This window comes from Acyrthosiphon pisum, chromosome A1 (genome assembly GCF_005508785.2).
Source record: "Acyrthosiphon pisum isolate AL4f chromosome A1, pea_aphid_22Mar2018_4r6ur, whole genome shotgun sequence".
NCBI classification, from domain to species: domain Eukaryota; kingdom Metazoa; phylum Arthropoda; class Insecta; order Hemiptera; family Aphididae; genus Acyrthosiphon; species Acyrthosiphon pisum.
The window spans coordinates 8623178-8638741 of NC_042494.1; the positions used below are offsets into that span (position 1 = coordinate 8623178).

The window sequence follows — 15564 nt, forward strand, 5'->3', positions numbered from 1 at the left end:
GGACATTAAAGATTTAATTGTAATTTGCCGTAACTTGATTACATAGTTATCAGTGTTCACGATTTGTCTCTCTGAGTCCTGAACATATTACATTTTTGAGATACGACTTGCTACTCGCCGAACGACGAAAATATGATTCACATACTTTAATCACAAATTGGAACGCTGATATTTTTTATGACACTCTTATAGTCTTATCTAATTATTGGTGAAAATGATCAATTATAAGATTAAAAGCTTACATTTTTAATAACTAATATTTTGTACGTCAAAATTCATTATAATTCCAAAAAAGATAATTGTTTTTTCATTTTAGTAATAAAATGTCTATTTAAATCTGACAAAATTAATACATAACTAATTAAAGATTTAATTTTAATAGAAATAATAAAATAACAATAGCTGTGTTTTATCGTTTACCAAAGGTGGGCAAGTTAATGATAATAATTAACTCAAGTTAAGTTAAGTTAAGAGGACACAAGATCAATAAGTTAAATGTTAACAGTTAACAAATTATAAATTTAACTTGATAAGTTAAAAGTTAATATAGAAAAAAAATATTAACTTAACTCAGTTAAAAAAAAATTAATCAATTTTTTTTTAATTAGTATGTAAATCACATAAAGAGTGAATGTGTCTTTCTAGTTTCTAATTTATAAATTAGGTATAAAAACTATTTTATTGAACTATTTTCATAATGTACACTGTATACCCTTTTACTTTTACCTTACTATTATTTATTTATTTACTAATTCAAACTATACTCATCTCAATTTATTAATTTGACAAATATATTTTTTTATATCGTATAGCAATTGAATGTCATAATACGTTAAGATGAATACATGACCTTCATATATATTATAAGTTATATTATATTTTTACATTAAAACATAATAATTGTCAATTTGTAATTTAAAATTATTAATTTTATTAAAAACATTTATAATTGCAACTCGCATAATATGTAATTTACAACTTAATAAAATATATTAATATAGGTACATTATACACAAAATTATGTTATCAAGATAAAGAACAGAAATGTTTGTGTTTTTGTATTGGAATATTTTATTTTTTACTGATATATTAATATTTACGTATAAACGAAAAATTTCAAAATGTTTTTAACTTGATGGATTTTTTTAAAATCAACTGAGAAAAGCTAAGTTATTTCAACTGTAAATTAAACTAGTTAAGTTAAAAAGTTTAAAAAAAATTAACTTTTTAACTTAACTTTAACTTTTTAACTAGTTAATGCCCACATTTGTCGTTTACTGAACAGTGAATAGTGAAACTGGTTACCTATTTTTAAGTATTTTAATTATCATGAAGTGAACCTACAATTACGAATGGTGTATGGTTTTATCTTAGATATTTTATTATTAAAATGAAAAAATAATTATTTTTTTTGGAATTATTATGAATTTTGGCATACAAAATATCAGTTGTTAAAAATTTAAGTTTTTAATCTTATAACTGAAAGCTTTCACTAATAATTAGATAAGATTGTCATTAAAAATATCAGCGTTAAAATTTCTGATTAAAGCATGCGAATCGTATTTTGCTAATGTTCTATGCACAGGAAAGGTAACAAAACTATTATTCTTATAAGAATAATTTCTATAGAAATTCAAAATAATAATTAGCTCTAACTTGAGCGATTTTCATTAAATTTTAATATTTTTTTTTTTTTGGACTGTTTCAAAAAATACGATTAACAAAATGACTACCTTGGAAACTTAAAAAACTTGTTTCGTAAAAAAAATTTTTGATAATTTTTGAATTTTTGGAAAAAACGAATATTATGCTATTCAATCAGAATTTCAATAGGTACTTATTACTGTAAAAAAAAACTGCATTTAAATATATTGATTTTCCACGAAGATACTATAGGGGAATGATACGGAACTTCTGGGACACACTGTATATAGTAGGTAATTACAAAAATAGGTACGTTTGAACAATTTTAAGTGCTGCACAAGGGAATAAATGAGTTTTCTTCTAGACCAAAACTTTAGATGACTAATACCAAAACACAAATGCACGTACACAAATAATCAGCGTGTCTTTGACATATAATTTGGAGCCCGGCCAAATCGTTTCCTATGTAGGTATATTAGTAATATTACTATATTCAATTGATGAGATCCTTCCAATCCATGTACAGAGTTTACTGTCATATATTTGTTTTCTCTTAGCAATTTCATCCGTTCGTGTTAGTTTACATTTGTATTTAACTTTTAATACTGCAATTGAAATGGACAAGTGTCAAAGAAATCGCTATTTTAAAATTTGATAGTTTTCACATTATATTATGTCAAAAACATTTACAATATCCTTTAACACTTAACCCTTTTATATAGTACAATATCTATAGTAGTATAGTAGCCAGTAAGTATACTAAATCCAATTATATTATTTTGTTGGATATCAAAAGGTTTGGACTTTGAAATTCAATAACTTTTAGAACGTATACGTCTATATATACAAATATTTTATATTACGTTGATTGAACTAAGTTTTATTTTAATGTTTATACATTTTCAACGATTAAATCCTTCTCCTTATTATTTAAGAGAAGCTAATATAAGGGACGGTAAAAATACAAGGACAAAAATCATTGTCAAATCATTAGTTTGCTACATGTAAAATAATACCTATCAGGCATATAGACTAGCTGTAAACAGTTCTTTGGACTTTCATAATAACAATTCATTGTCATGAATCCTGATAATTTTACTGGTACATAATATTATTAAGTGCCTACCTAGGTACCTACACATTTTCGGAAATGTTAAATACAAATTACTTTTAACAAATAACTGTCATACCTTGTTTTTTATTTCTGCTTTTAATAGCACTTATTCTGGGGGTGCTACCTATCACTGGAGTTTCCTTGCTTTTAATTGTAATATTGTTTCTCTCTGTGCACCAACAATACTATTTGACTATGCCATTTTGTAGATTATAATATGTTTTTAAAAAGATTGTAAATGTTATATTATGGGCAATAAAAAAAATAAAGTTAATTTGACTATAGTTAACATGATTATAATATGGAAAATCCATGGGAAAATATTTCTATAATATGCACCCTAACACGGCTCTTTTAATATAAACGCCTAAAACCCACTCCATTAAAATATAGCTTACAATTGATTACGTGACCTATTACATTATGCATACCATTTTAGTTTGTAAAAACTAAAAATCAATAGCTACTTAATATTCCTAGAAATTAATTATTCTTACGTAGAGGTACCTATAAATTGTAATACAAAACAACAAATGAGCCGTAATAAATATAAGGTAGGAGTGTAGCTGTGTAGATAAATTAAAACTATAGGTACATTTAAGTATAAATTATAATGTATTCCTACCTAACTATAAATTAATATTATGACATTATGTTAAAATGATTTAATCACTATAACAATGATAATAACATTTTTAATTGTTATTAATTATAGAATATAACAAATTCAACTTACTATATTAAAATAAACTAAATGAGTGGATTTTCGGAAAAGTCATCAAGTATAAAAATCAAGTATTAAAAATATCGGAAAAGTCATTCGCAACTGTACCTATACTCTATAATAAGGTTTCAAATGTACATTTCATTAAGTACCTACTGAAATTGGTATCTAGCCTCTAATCAGTGCCGTAGCCAGAAAAAAATGTTGGGGGGGGCACTTAATTTTTTTCTCTAGCCTTTGAAATGCTAGATATCTACTATGGCCCCTTTGATCATAAAGTGTATCTACTACTCGTTTTATGACTATATTATATTTATGTACAAGTATGGTACCTACCTACATTGGCTGCATTTAAATATAACAATGTATTAATATTATTGTAAATCATAGCTTAATGTATTCATCAATATTATTATTTATTACCTATCATTATATCAAAATGTGTTGTAAACAAAACATTCCATTTTGGTTCGAATAATATTAAAATTTAATAATAAAAATATAAGACTATATTAGGACTGTTGAAAGCTGGTAGTTTTTTCGTGCAATTAGATCAATAAGCGGAAAAAAATATACTTCCAGAAATCCAATTTCAATTTCGAAAAAAACATAAAAATTTCTCCGCTTTTTGTGTGTTTTGTTGGAAGTGATTTTTTTTTTTTTAGTACCTAATTCAAAAGTAAAAGTGAATTTTGAAAAAAAAAAGAAAATTACTCTGGTAGGTACCATAATACTAATTAAACAATACTAAAGATCATAGATCCATTTCCTACATAATCTAGAAAAGAGATTAAGGAATTCAAATATATGTTTTCAAAATTAAAATAGCCAAAAGGGCTTTTGTTACTGGGTGAATTTGTCTTCCACTTTTTGGGAGTTTTGTGGCACATGTAAGTTGAACATTTTTTTATCACAAAATATAGTGACGTGACTGCGCGTATGTACTTTATTGGGGTTCAAAAATCTTAGCCATCGTTTATCTTAAATTACATAAAGCGTTCGGGAAATATACTAGATAATATAGTACCTACCTACTAACGATGGATGTACAATATTTCCTAAATCCGACCCCTTCAAAATGGTTCACTTTGACAGCCTTAACTTTTAATTTTTATCAAACATATAATATAATATAAAACAAGCTAAAAAAAATTTCGGGGATGGCACGTGCCCCCAGTGCCACCCCCTGGCTACGCCACTGCCTCTAATGTATGTGTTAAACTTGAATTCTATGATAAACCATTGAAAAAAATTCTGGGTAAATATTTTTAAGGATAGTTTTTGATTTATTTATATTACAATGAGTAATTTATTTTCCCATCACTAGATACTTACCTAGTCAGTAGGTAACTACCTGTGATTAATTATTAAAATAATAGCCAATAGGTATAGGTACATTGATATAGTAGGCACCTATAATTGTTATTAACCTGAAAATCAGTAGGTCAGTTGTAGGTACCGCGATCGTAGAATATAGAACAGTTTGAATAGGTTCATGTAGGTACACCTAAATAGCTTAATATTAGTCTAAATATTTTGAAAATTTTAATTGTGTACCAATACAGGTAATAATATAGGTGACATATAGGTAGATACCTACGTAAGCAGTTATGAAAAAAGTTTCTAGTCCCTTCGGGCTTTGATTAATATTTTTTGAATTGCCTACAACATAATAATTAAAATTGTTGTAAAGAATACATCTCGGAGGCCAAGGGAATTAAGCCCCGCCCCTAAAAAAGTTTTTGAACAGTCAAAACCCCCTAAAAACGAGTGAGAAAAATAATGTATCGTATATTATTCTATATATGAAAATGTTCAGTGTTAAATAATCAACTCACTCACTAATGAAAAAATCAAATACACTTTATTAACATTATATAAATTCAAAATTACACCTACCTACAGGATTTTAATAGGTGCTACCCATGCATTTATTTTGTTGTCTCCGTCTTACACACTTGCACGTACGACTTACCAAATTTTCATTCATTAATTTCAAAAGTGTGCTGTTATATTTGATATTAGAGTGAACTGACTTATCATTAAACTTATATCCCCCCCCCCCCCCATGAGCACGTCAATATAGGTACCTACATGATGATATTGACAACCTCTGACATGGTATCTAAAGGTATATTATAATATATTAATTAGGTATTGTATTCGAAAATTGGTTAAGAATTTGTTAAAAACTCACAAATGTAAATTGTAGGTACTACATAGATAAATATTGTATTTCAAGTTAGTCTGCTGTTTTGCACAATTCTCTCAACCATCTATGTTTAATATTCAATCTATAAGTACCGATGCTGCAAGGAACTTTTTTATAATTTACAAGTTGGTTTTATTTGTAATGTTATTTCTTATTTAAAATACCTGCAACTGATACCATTACATTTTGAAATATGAAAAAGAAAACTGAATAATGTTTTCATGCAAACCTATGAATTTGCAAATAGGAACCTACATTTAAATATTACAATCATGCACATTTTTTCAGAATGATTACTTTTGGACAACATTTTGCCATATCATTGGCTACTCAACAGCACAAGAATAAAAATGAACAGGAACACCAACAAGATCATCAAAATGAACAAGATACAGCACCAGGCGGAGTTAATATTCTATTGGGAGGGTAATAATAATAAAATATATTTAATTATAAATACATACATGCCTATAGTATTGATTGAATTTACAATATGCACATAACCACAAACCACTATGCACCTCAGAAGCAGTACATACCATACCAAACCAAACATTTGAGTCGTATAGCTAATGTTCTAAAACATCATTTTTACGGTACCTATATAATATTGAATATAATTAAATACCTATCTTTTAAATAACTAAAACATATTTACATTTTACATATTAGAGGAAAATGCATTAAAATAATTGGAATTCAACACATGCATTTTAATACCCTATTACTATGAATATAATCATTATATATTTTTTTTAATAATAGGGTTATGATGAGTAGCATGATATTATTTATTTTATGGATGTGTTATTGTTGTCGATGGAAAGACAACAAGTTTGATACAACAACATGCGATGAACAACCACAACCTTTTTGGATTGATGTTAATTCAAACACTTACTATGAAGCACTACAATGGTCTTTACAACAAGTAATAAACATTAATTCATTATTAATACAAAAAATAAATAAATATTCTTTTAGCCTCGCCATACAAACAGGCCTATAATATTAATATGTTTCATCAGTTTAGACTAATGGTTTAAAGATAATTTTCACAGAAGTTGGTGTTAATGAATACAACATAGAAAATAGTTTTTGAACGAACACAGTGAAATTAATACATTAATATGTTAAAGTCCTATCCATACCATTAAATCAAACTGTCTATCAAAGTACTAAAAACCATAAAACAATTTGTTATAGGAATGTTGTGAAATACCAGAAACATATTGTTCACCAGAGACCATGCAGGAAACACCACCAAGATACGAAACCGTAATCACACCACCACCTGGATATGAGGATGTGATGAGAGATAATTACAAAAAGAAAAAATCTTTATCGGATGTCACAGAAAATAATAGGATGCATACCATTTGACCACAATTGTTTAAAGCTTATATGTATCCACATATATACTTGCATTAAATTAATTACACTAGGAATTACAGGGAAGTAGAAAATCAAAACAGATCTGTTCAAGTTTTGTACAATTTTACTTTGTTTTTTTGTAAAAATATATTATACATTTTACTTATAAATTAAAGTTATTAGACGAAATTTGGTATGATGTGCTTTAGTATAAAAAAATACCATTAACAATTTGCTTTTTTCCAAAGTTGTCATATTATCAAGATTTTAGAATTCTTCATATTAAATTGTTTTGCATACAATTGTATTAATCAAGCATTAGACGCGCTTCTTTTCCATTGATCATACGTTTCATACCATGTTTCAGAGCAAACTCTCGCTTGATGTATGCAAACAATAAATCAGTGATCAGGAATATCTAGAAAAATTTATAAATCATAATTTTAATGTCATAATATATTAATATTTAATTAACAATTATAATCATAAATCATTGATAAAACATATCAAAATAATGTGAATCAAATTAATTTTTCTTTTGAACCAAATTTAAAGTCGAGTAAAAACATTTTAATTCTTACTTGAGTTGTGGCAAAAGCAAGAGTAACTCCAAAATAGAAATTTGCATTTGCTGAACGTGAATAAATCCACAAATGCCACACAGTAGGGGCAAAAACAGTACAACCCACAAAGAAACACGATACAATGAATGCTTGTTGCATAACTAAAAATTAATAAAAAACAATTTAGAATAATATTTTTTTTTATTTAAGCTAATTAGTTATATTAGTTACTAAGTTGACATACAGTAGAATAGATGTCTATGAATTGGTAGAAGACTGAGATAAAATCCAACATCTCCTATGCTTGGATATGACTTAAAAACTGCTGTTAATGTTAATAAACTGGTAGCTAATAACAATGGGTCACGGCGGAGACGTATACTTAATGGGATCACGTAAAGAACAGATGCATTTAATTGAAAAGCGCAGACAAATAGTGCACGGAAATGTTCAAACATCTCAGTAAAGAAATACCAAAACAAACCAATATTTGGTTTTAAATCACGTACATTTAATCTGAAAAATAAATTATTACATCAATAATTAAGAAACATAAACTAGGGTAACATGAAAATGTAGTATGTACATAAAACCATAAACAGAATCTAGGAATGTCCATTCATTCATAATGGTATAGCATAAGTACAGAAGCGAGCAGCTAATGGTACCACAAGTTAAAAATGTAATTATGAATGAACCAGTCTTTTTCTTAGAGTCAATCGGTGCACAACTTATCATTAACGGGGCTAGTAGACCAAATGTGTAAAAAGTTGGCAATGATGCTAATACTAAGCTCAGACATCCTAATAGTCTATGCCCTACAACAAAAATACATATTCATTATTTAATATTAAATAGTGTTATTTAGTAGCAGTATTTATGGGTTTTATAAAAGTCAAAATAATAATTATTTCAAAATTTTAAAACTTACGTTTTACCATGGAATATAAACATAATGCTAAAAATAGATTGTTGAACACTGTTGTTGTTCTTGCAATACAACTAAACACTGTGTATGGGTTAAGCATGTAAACTGAACATACATAAAACGGATTTATGACTGAAAAATCATCTGGTATCAATAATTTATTAAACTCTTTATTGTAGACATGTTTTGTTTTCGTTTGCTGTTTAAGCTAAAATAATATTAAAATAAAAAAATTATGTAAGTAATACAAGTATTCACAGCACAAATAAAAATAATATTACACATTTAACATACCAAATTTTCAGTGTAAATTTTAGATGTATAATACAACACAAAAGCAGTTATGAGATCGCACACAATAAATACTAATGATACATAAAAATCTGAAAAAGTTGATGTCAAGTGACTGAAAAATACAAGAGCCAATGGAGTCTCGTGAAATAAATCCCCATCATATGGATTGATATTCTCGTTGTATAAAGATACACCTTCAATAACTAAAAAAAAAAAATTTATTAGATTACCTAGGTTAATTAAGTTGCAGTAAAAATAATTGTATTTAAGTATTCAGTAGGAATAATATTAGTTTATAGTATAGTAAGCGTTCGACTTGGGGTGGTGGGGGTGCACAGGGGAAACGGAGTACCCAAACTAATTTTTCAGAAATTTTAGCGTACCCCTACTATTATTTTTAAGGAGAACACGGGACTCTTCATGATTCTTCATTTTTATCAAAATATGCTAGATACCATCATAATTTGTCTTATGGATTATTTCATACCCGCGGATCTAAAAATTACTAATATTGTTAGTAACTCATTTTTAGTAAACTATTAATTCATTTACTTTTAATATCATTTTGAATTTGTTATTATTTATAACTATAATTTATATAATAGGTCTACAGTAATCCTCCATGTATTATATTAACTTGTGTTATTTTTATTTTTTTATTGATTACTTATATAAATATTTTTTATATGTTTTAAAAAGGGTTATTAGAGGGTATGGGGGCACAGCCCCTACGGCCCAATAAAGTTTAACAAGTGATGGGGACGCACTTTTTTAAGTAGTTAACAGGGTCCCTCTACTTCAATTTTGTCAAGTCGAACACTGAGTATAGTATGGTAAAATAGAAGTCTATTATAGGTTTTTATTTTTGTGTGTTATCATAGCATTACAAATAGGTGTATTGCCCAATACTCATGTCCATATGAGTTGTTCTTCCTCTTGTACGTTTTAGGATGAATGAAAAATGGCAATAACCAATTACCTTAAAATACTTATTTTAGCCGGCGCCTTGTAAAAAAAAAAGAAGTCTAGATATCTATATCAATTCAATCGTACATAATATATAATACTATTATTTTGGAGACAAGAGAGATTTGGATTATCATAAAATACATACAAAGTTACTGTACAGAAGATTTAATAATAGCAATGAGATGATCAAATAGCAAAGGATTTTTATCGCACGAATTATAATATAAGATATACTTTGAAAATCAAAATCATTCAAATAAATTAAAAGGTACCTGGCATGCAATATTGATCATTTTATGGTAGGTAGATATTGTGACATGCAATAATAAATACTTGCAATAATCATTATAATAGCGGCGTTGAATAGACATTTTTTAAATGGTCACACCCTAGCTTTATTCTTTTAGCTGTAGTGTAGGTACAAAATATATTCATCTAACGAGAACATACAATATACTAATTAGTAATTAGGTACTATAAGATGAACTATTGTAATTATTATGAACAGTGATTAATTCAAACCTCTCTTCCAAGAGTTCAATGGTGTCGACACTTCAACCCGATCTGCAATGGAAGTGCTGAAATCGCTGAAGCTCAAATAGATCCTAATAAGGATTCCAATCGAATACACGAAAAATAGTAATTTTTCCATATATGACCGATTGGCGGTTAAACTATTAATCTAAATGCTATGTGAACATAATGTTCAATTTAAAACCAATTGAGTGTGTAAGACGATACATTTTTAAATATTTTGATTTTAAGTATAAAAAAGAAAACCGGATATTCGACTGATACTTAGTAGATACTAGATAACGTAAAATCGTTAAAGTGTACTAAATTAATGGTGCTGAGCACGGACTACAACTTACTATAATCAACGTACTAATGTAATAATTCGAGATGTCGAGTGTAGTTGACTGTCGAGAATCATCGGTATTCGGTACTAAAAGTTGGTAAGCCGAAAAGTGATAAGCCTGATAAGCGTTTCGGAAGTTCATCAATGTTCGTACCAACTTAGTTAACTGTGTTTCAACGACTGCAACACTGATTCTCCAAACGGGAGTGTCCACGAACTAATAAACCTGAAAATAGAATATCATCATCATGTATGACCGGTACAGTAAGTTATAAGCAGTCCTGTAAAGTATTTAAGTAAAAGTATTTGAGTAAAAGTATTCAAATACTTTTTTAAGTATTGAATAACTTTTTAAATACTTTCAGCACGAAGTATTTTGAATGGTATTTTAAATACTTTTTTTTGTATTAAATACTTTTTGGTATTGAATACTTTGGTTTTTTATTTTGAACGTTTTATTTTTATTCGAAATAATTGGTTGGAAAAATATTATTGTCAACTACAATAATGGAATAATAGTTTTATTTAATATTCTGTATCTCTGTGTTAGCCGAAGCCCAAAGGTTTGTGAAAACCAGATTTCTAAAAAAAGTTGTTGAATATTGAATAACAATATTCCCTTTAAAACTATTAGATAACTATTAGATTACCTACTACCTATATGTGTTTGTATTACGATAATTAGAAACCCATTTTAAAAACCAAAAGTATTTGAAAAGTATTCCATATACTTTTTCAAAGTATTTGAGTAGTATCTTAAGACTTAAATACTTAAAAAAAATGTATTTGAGCATTTACTCAAGTACTTTTTAAAAGTATTCTTTACAGGACTGGTTATAAGGTTAAGATCATGATATAACTAAGTATAAGTATAATTAGTTATACATTGTATAATTGTACCATATATCATGGTTAAAATAAACAATGCATTTAGCATTTTAGTTACACACATGCAGTGATGTATTCGTAATTTTTTTCTATATACGCTCAGTGCGTAGGCGTTTGTATGAATCAGAAAAAAAAATTGTATTCATATACTTATGCCATTATTTATCGTAATATATAAATATATTATAATAATTAATAATATAATGTGCTACGTGCAAATGTCAATGTCAGGCAAACCTCAAAAAATTCCCGGTAAAACGCGATGTGCGAACTGCTCAACTGCCCACAGTTTGGGGTACTTGAGCTGAGTGGAGCAAAATGTAATATTTCGGCTTTTGCCAATACAAACCTGTAGTTTTGAAAACAGATAACATCATTTGGGCAAAATCGTAGCGACTAACAGTTATAAAAATAGTAGGATTTTATTACGATTATTGTTTATTTTTTATCGTACTTATTATATCGTGTATTCGTGTCAAATAAATTGTACGTACGACGTACCTAACCTAATCTATAGCATAGGTATATAGCTGCGTATAGTTATAACAGTATACGCCTTTTTTTTTTAAATTTTAAATCGACGATTGGGGCCTGGGGGTGGCACTGACCCCAGTCATTTCACCCCCATACAGTATACAGTTTATACCCGATGGTCGCAATCTAATTGGTGTCAAGTATACATATACGGTATACCTATTTCTGCAGGTGGATGGATAACTAATAATATAATTGTACTGTAGTTCATATTTTACTGTTTATTTTAGTACGTCTTTAGGCTTTACAACTACAGCAATGACTAACAAAATATGTCCGATTTTAAATTTCTCAATAAAATTTCAAAAATTGAATGTAGACATTATGGATGGAGACCTAGGACAATAATTGCAGGTCCCCGCGAATTTTGATTTTTACCCGTAACATAACATGTATACACGTAATTCGCTAAGCACGCTCACCCCCATTTCTTCCTTTAATAATATATAAATATATGTATATTAAAATTATGATTTTTGTAATTTTTAAGTAGGTACCAATACTCAGAGCTATATATATATATAGTATGTTTCCTATTATTTAGATTTTTTATACCACCAAAAGAGTGTTCTGTGGCGATACAAACTTTTTTCAATTCAGTGGCAATCTTGTTTACTGTAAATTATTAAGTTGAACGGAACAAGATTTACATTACCGTAGAGTAATTATAATTATTTTAATAGGTAATATGTTGATAAGTATCGTAGCGAACCCTTTTGCATAGTGTATTAACACCAAACAAAATCTGAACTGAATGGTTGAAAGGTCTATCAAATCTACTAAAACTTTTAAAAATTAAAATTAAATGTAATAAACTGTAAAATATTTATATTTTTTACTTATATTTATTTTACGTCAAAAAACATTACATGATATAATATTATAAACATTAGATTAAACACAAATAAAGTAAAATAATTTAAAAGAACCTATAATATTATTTTTTAGGTAGGTACCTATTTAAGAAAATGTTTTTTTCTATTCTTAAAACAGCATAATATAGCGACGATATGTATAAGTATTCCGGTACAAAGTAATGATAAAGTTTTTTTAATGACAATATACGATACAAAATGAGCGCTTAAAAACTAAAATCGATTTTGTGATTCGTGTACTCTATTCACTCTTACAACACGTTCTTTACGGCTTTTAGAATGGGGTACTTATTAGCGTCGCACAGACCTCTAGCATCGTCCAGGGACAGATCCATTAACGCTATACCTCCCAAATTATTTTGCTTCACATACGTAGCTTTTTGTTTGGCCGTTTCTGGTTCCTCGAAACTGATCCAAATTCCTTTTACGTCATCTTTGGGCAAACGGAAAGCATAGGTTCCGAGATTTTTGCTCGGGTCCGGTACACGTCTAAAAAAAATTAAAACGATACGCACATTATAACACACAGAAAATTATATTTTCTCTACATAAATATAGAAATTTGCAATGAATTGTGATACTTGATAGGTAAGTACAAATCATTTTAAACTTTTGCTACAACCTTCATACAAATTACAATTTCAATACATAGTTACTTATTATACCTACGTATTACCTACGTTATAATATGTTCACAGAACATTGGAGAATTTTTAAATTTTTCTAACATTTTGGTTAAGAGTTGTAGCCCCTCCAACCGGCTCAACCCCTAATTATATAATAATATAGTATAATATAAACTTATATATATATACCAAAAAATTGTATGAGATGGTGCTGCAGATATCACTACATAGAATAATATTCGTAATAGTCCATTGTCCGTTATTAACGGAAATGGCATGTACCTATTGCTGACTATAATTACCTGTAGTTACTGATTAAATGTATAGTTGTATGAGTACTTTGATACTTTCTGTATAAATTTACATGATTGGATTGTATTGGATTGAAAAGAAAACCGCCGTAAGGAATATATACTATATAATATTATGAGCACACTGCACCTTACACGTAGTACGTACCTATTGTTTTATAACGAAGGTATAGATTCCACTTTTTATAACAATTTAGATTATCATGATACTCGTATTATATATTCTCGATTAAAATTTAAAAGATATAAAATTAAGATAATATGTATTATTAACTATTGAAAGCTAATGCATAACCATAATTTATGAGTGTCTGTGTCTGCAATATATAATAATCTGCTGTATGGTATATAATACACATAATACGTTTTAATATTATATATTATTGTATACAAAACATAATTAATAATATAATATAATACTATACCAGTAATCAACATTTTTGCCTATACAATGAACAGTTTTCTAGATGCCGATATCGATCATTGTAAGTTTAATATTGTACTCGTGTATTATAACATATTTACATATATATGAAACTGATTGAAGTACAGTACCTGCAGGCAGCAGTATAGCTAGGGAGAACCTTTAAAACCGCCAATATAATATTTAATATACAATAGGGACCTAATATATTTAATCATATAGGTTTATGTGTATTTATTAATGCGTATATTATATGGTATAAATATTGTGCATACAAAATTCTTTTTGAATTAACTTATATACAGGACGATTCTTTAACAAACAAAACACCATTGTTAAGCCTGCAGCAGTCAATATATTTGTGTTTAAATAATTTTAAGTAGGCACTATTGCAAATATTTATTCAAACACGAACATACACGATATGCTTATCGAATATCGCATGTTCTATTTTAAAATGACTGCTTTATATTTAAAGTATAAATTAAAATGTTAAAAAATAATTTAAGTATTTATATAGTTAAACTATAATCATATGCGGACAGGGGCGCCATTTCAGTTTTTTTTTAAGGTGTGCAAACAATTAAAGAGGCCAATTTTTTCCCACCTCCAGGCCAATCGTTAAAAAAACGTTTCTAGTGTTTTCAGTTTTTCATTACAGATTCATTACAGTATCAAAAACATACTTAATAAAAACATATTTTTATAGTTAACACATTACATTTTACCGTTCATACATTCTGTGTATATACTGTATATAGTGGATAGTAAAGATATTTTTAGATAGAATAGATGCATATTATTATTATTATGTCTTTTGTCTATCAGTAACCAGGGGCGGACTGGCCCAGGGTGCTATACACCAAGTAGCACCCCGGGCCCCCGTTTGTATTTATGATCCGGGCCCCCGATTACCACAGTCGGTATACGGTATAATACTGGTATAATATGGTATTATACAAAATAAAAATAAAACAACATATTTCAACATCTCTACAAATAAACAACTTGTTATTCTTAATTTTTTTTTTATATTTACTTATAAAACTAAGGACTCTTTCCTAATTTAGGTAGGTTTGAAAAAAAATTACGGGCCCCTAATTAATTTGGCACCACGGCCCAAAAATAGCCAGTCCGCCCCTGTCAGTAGCCACTTACCATTTACACATATTTGTGTGTGCCAGTGGATAAAGTGATACCGATGTCATTTATCATTATCAAATTA

At 28.0% G+C, this 15564-nt stretch overlaps 3 protein-coding genes across 5 annotated transcripts in view; 1 reads left to right on the forward strand and 2 right to left on the reverse strand.

Moving 5' to 3' along the window:
- Positions 1-7367, forward strand: part of LOC100571284 — a 64448-nt gene extending 57081 nt beyond the window's left edge. The window contains exons 2-4 of the mRNA XM_029486588.1: positions 5983-6120; positions 6460-6625; positions 6901-7367. Of these exons, the coding sequence (XP_029342448.1) occupies positions 5984-6120; positions 6460-6625; positions 6901-7077 (480 nt within the window). The 5' untranslated portion in view covers position 5983 and the 3' untranslated portion in view covers positions 7078-7367. The remainder of the gene's footprint in view (positions 1-5982; positions 6121-6459; positions 6626-6900) is intronic.
- LOC100160467 (phosphatidylinositol glycan anchor biosynthesis class U protein) lies at positions 7175-10765 on the reverse strand. Of its 3 annotated transcripts, XM_016804937.2 has the most exons (8): positions 10345-10765; positions 10160-10257; positions 8854-9056; positions 8563-8767; positions 8218-8449; positions 7876-8147; positions 7650-7792; positions 7175-7486 (listed from the first exon to the last, which is right to left on the reverse strand). In XM_016804937.2, exons 2-8 carry the CDS (start codon positions 10191-10193, stop codon positions 7376-7378), a joined length of 1200 nt encoding a protein of 399 aa, XP_016660426.1. In that variant the 5' UTR covers positions 10194-10257; positions 10345-10765; the 3' UTR covers positions 7175-7375. The 3 variants fall into 3 exon arrangements, with proteins under 3 accessions (XP_016660426.1, XP_001949071.2, XP_029342447.1); XM_001949036.5 differs by lacking the exon at positions 10160-10257; XM_029486587.1 differs by lacking the exons at positions 10160-10257; positions 10345-10765 and adding an exon at positions 10095-10116.
- A 2149-nt stretch (positions 10766-12914) lies between these two features.
- Idgf (imaginal disk growth factor) overlaps positions 12915-15564 on the reverse strand; it is an 8949-nt gene continuing 6299 nt past the window's right edge. The window contains 1 exon segment of the mRNA NM_001168671.1: positions 12915-13467. Coding sequence (NP_001162142.1) covers positions 13230-13467 — 238 coding nt within the window. The 3' untranslated portion in view covers positions 12915-13229.

Coding starts and splice junctions, on each gene's coding strand:
- LOC100160467 (XM_001949036.5), bottom strand. CDS start 10,474: ATGGAAAAATTACTATTTTTCGTGTATTCGATTGGAATCCTTATTAGG. Junction 8,768..8,853: donor AAATTTACACTGAAAATTTG/GTATGTTAAATG, acceptor ATATTATTTTAG/CTTAAACAGCAAACGAAAAC. Junction 7,487..7,649: donor TTGCTTTTGCCACAACTCAA/GTAAGAATTAAA, acceptor AAATTTTTCTAG/ATATTCCTGATCACTGATTT.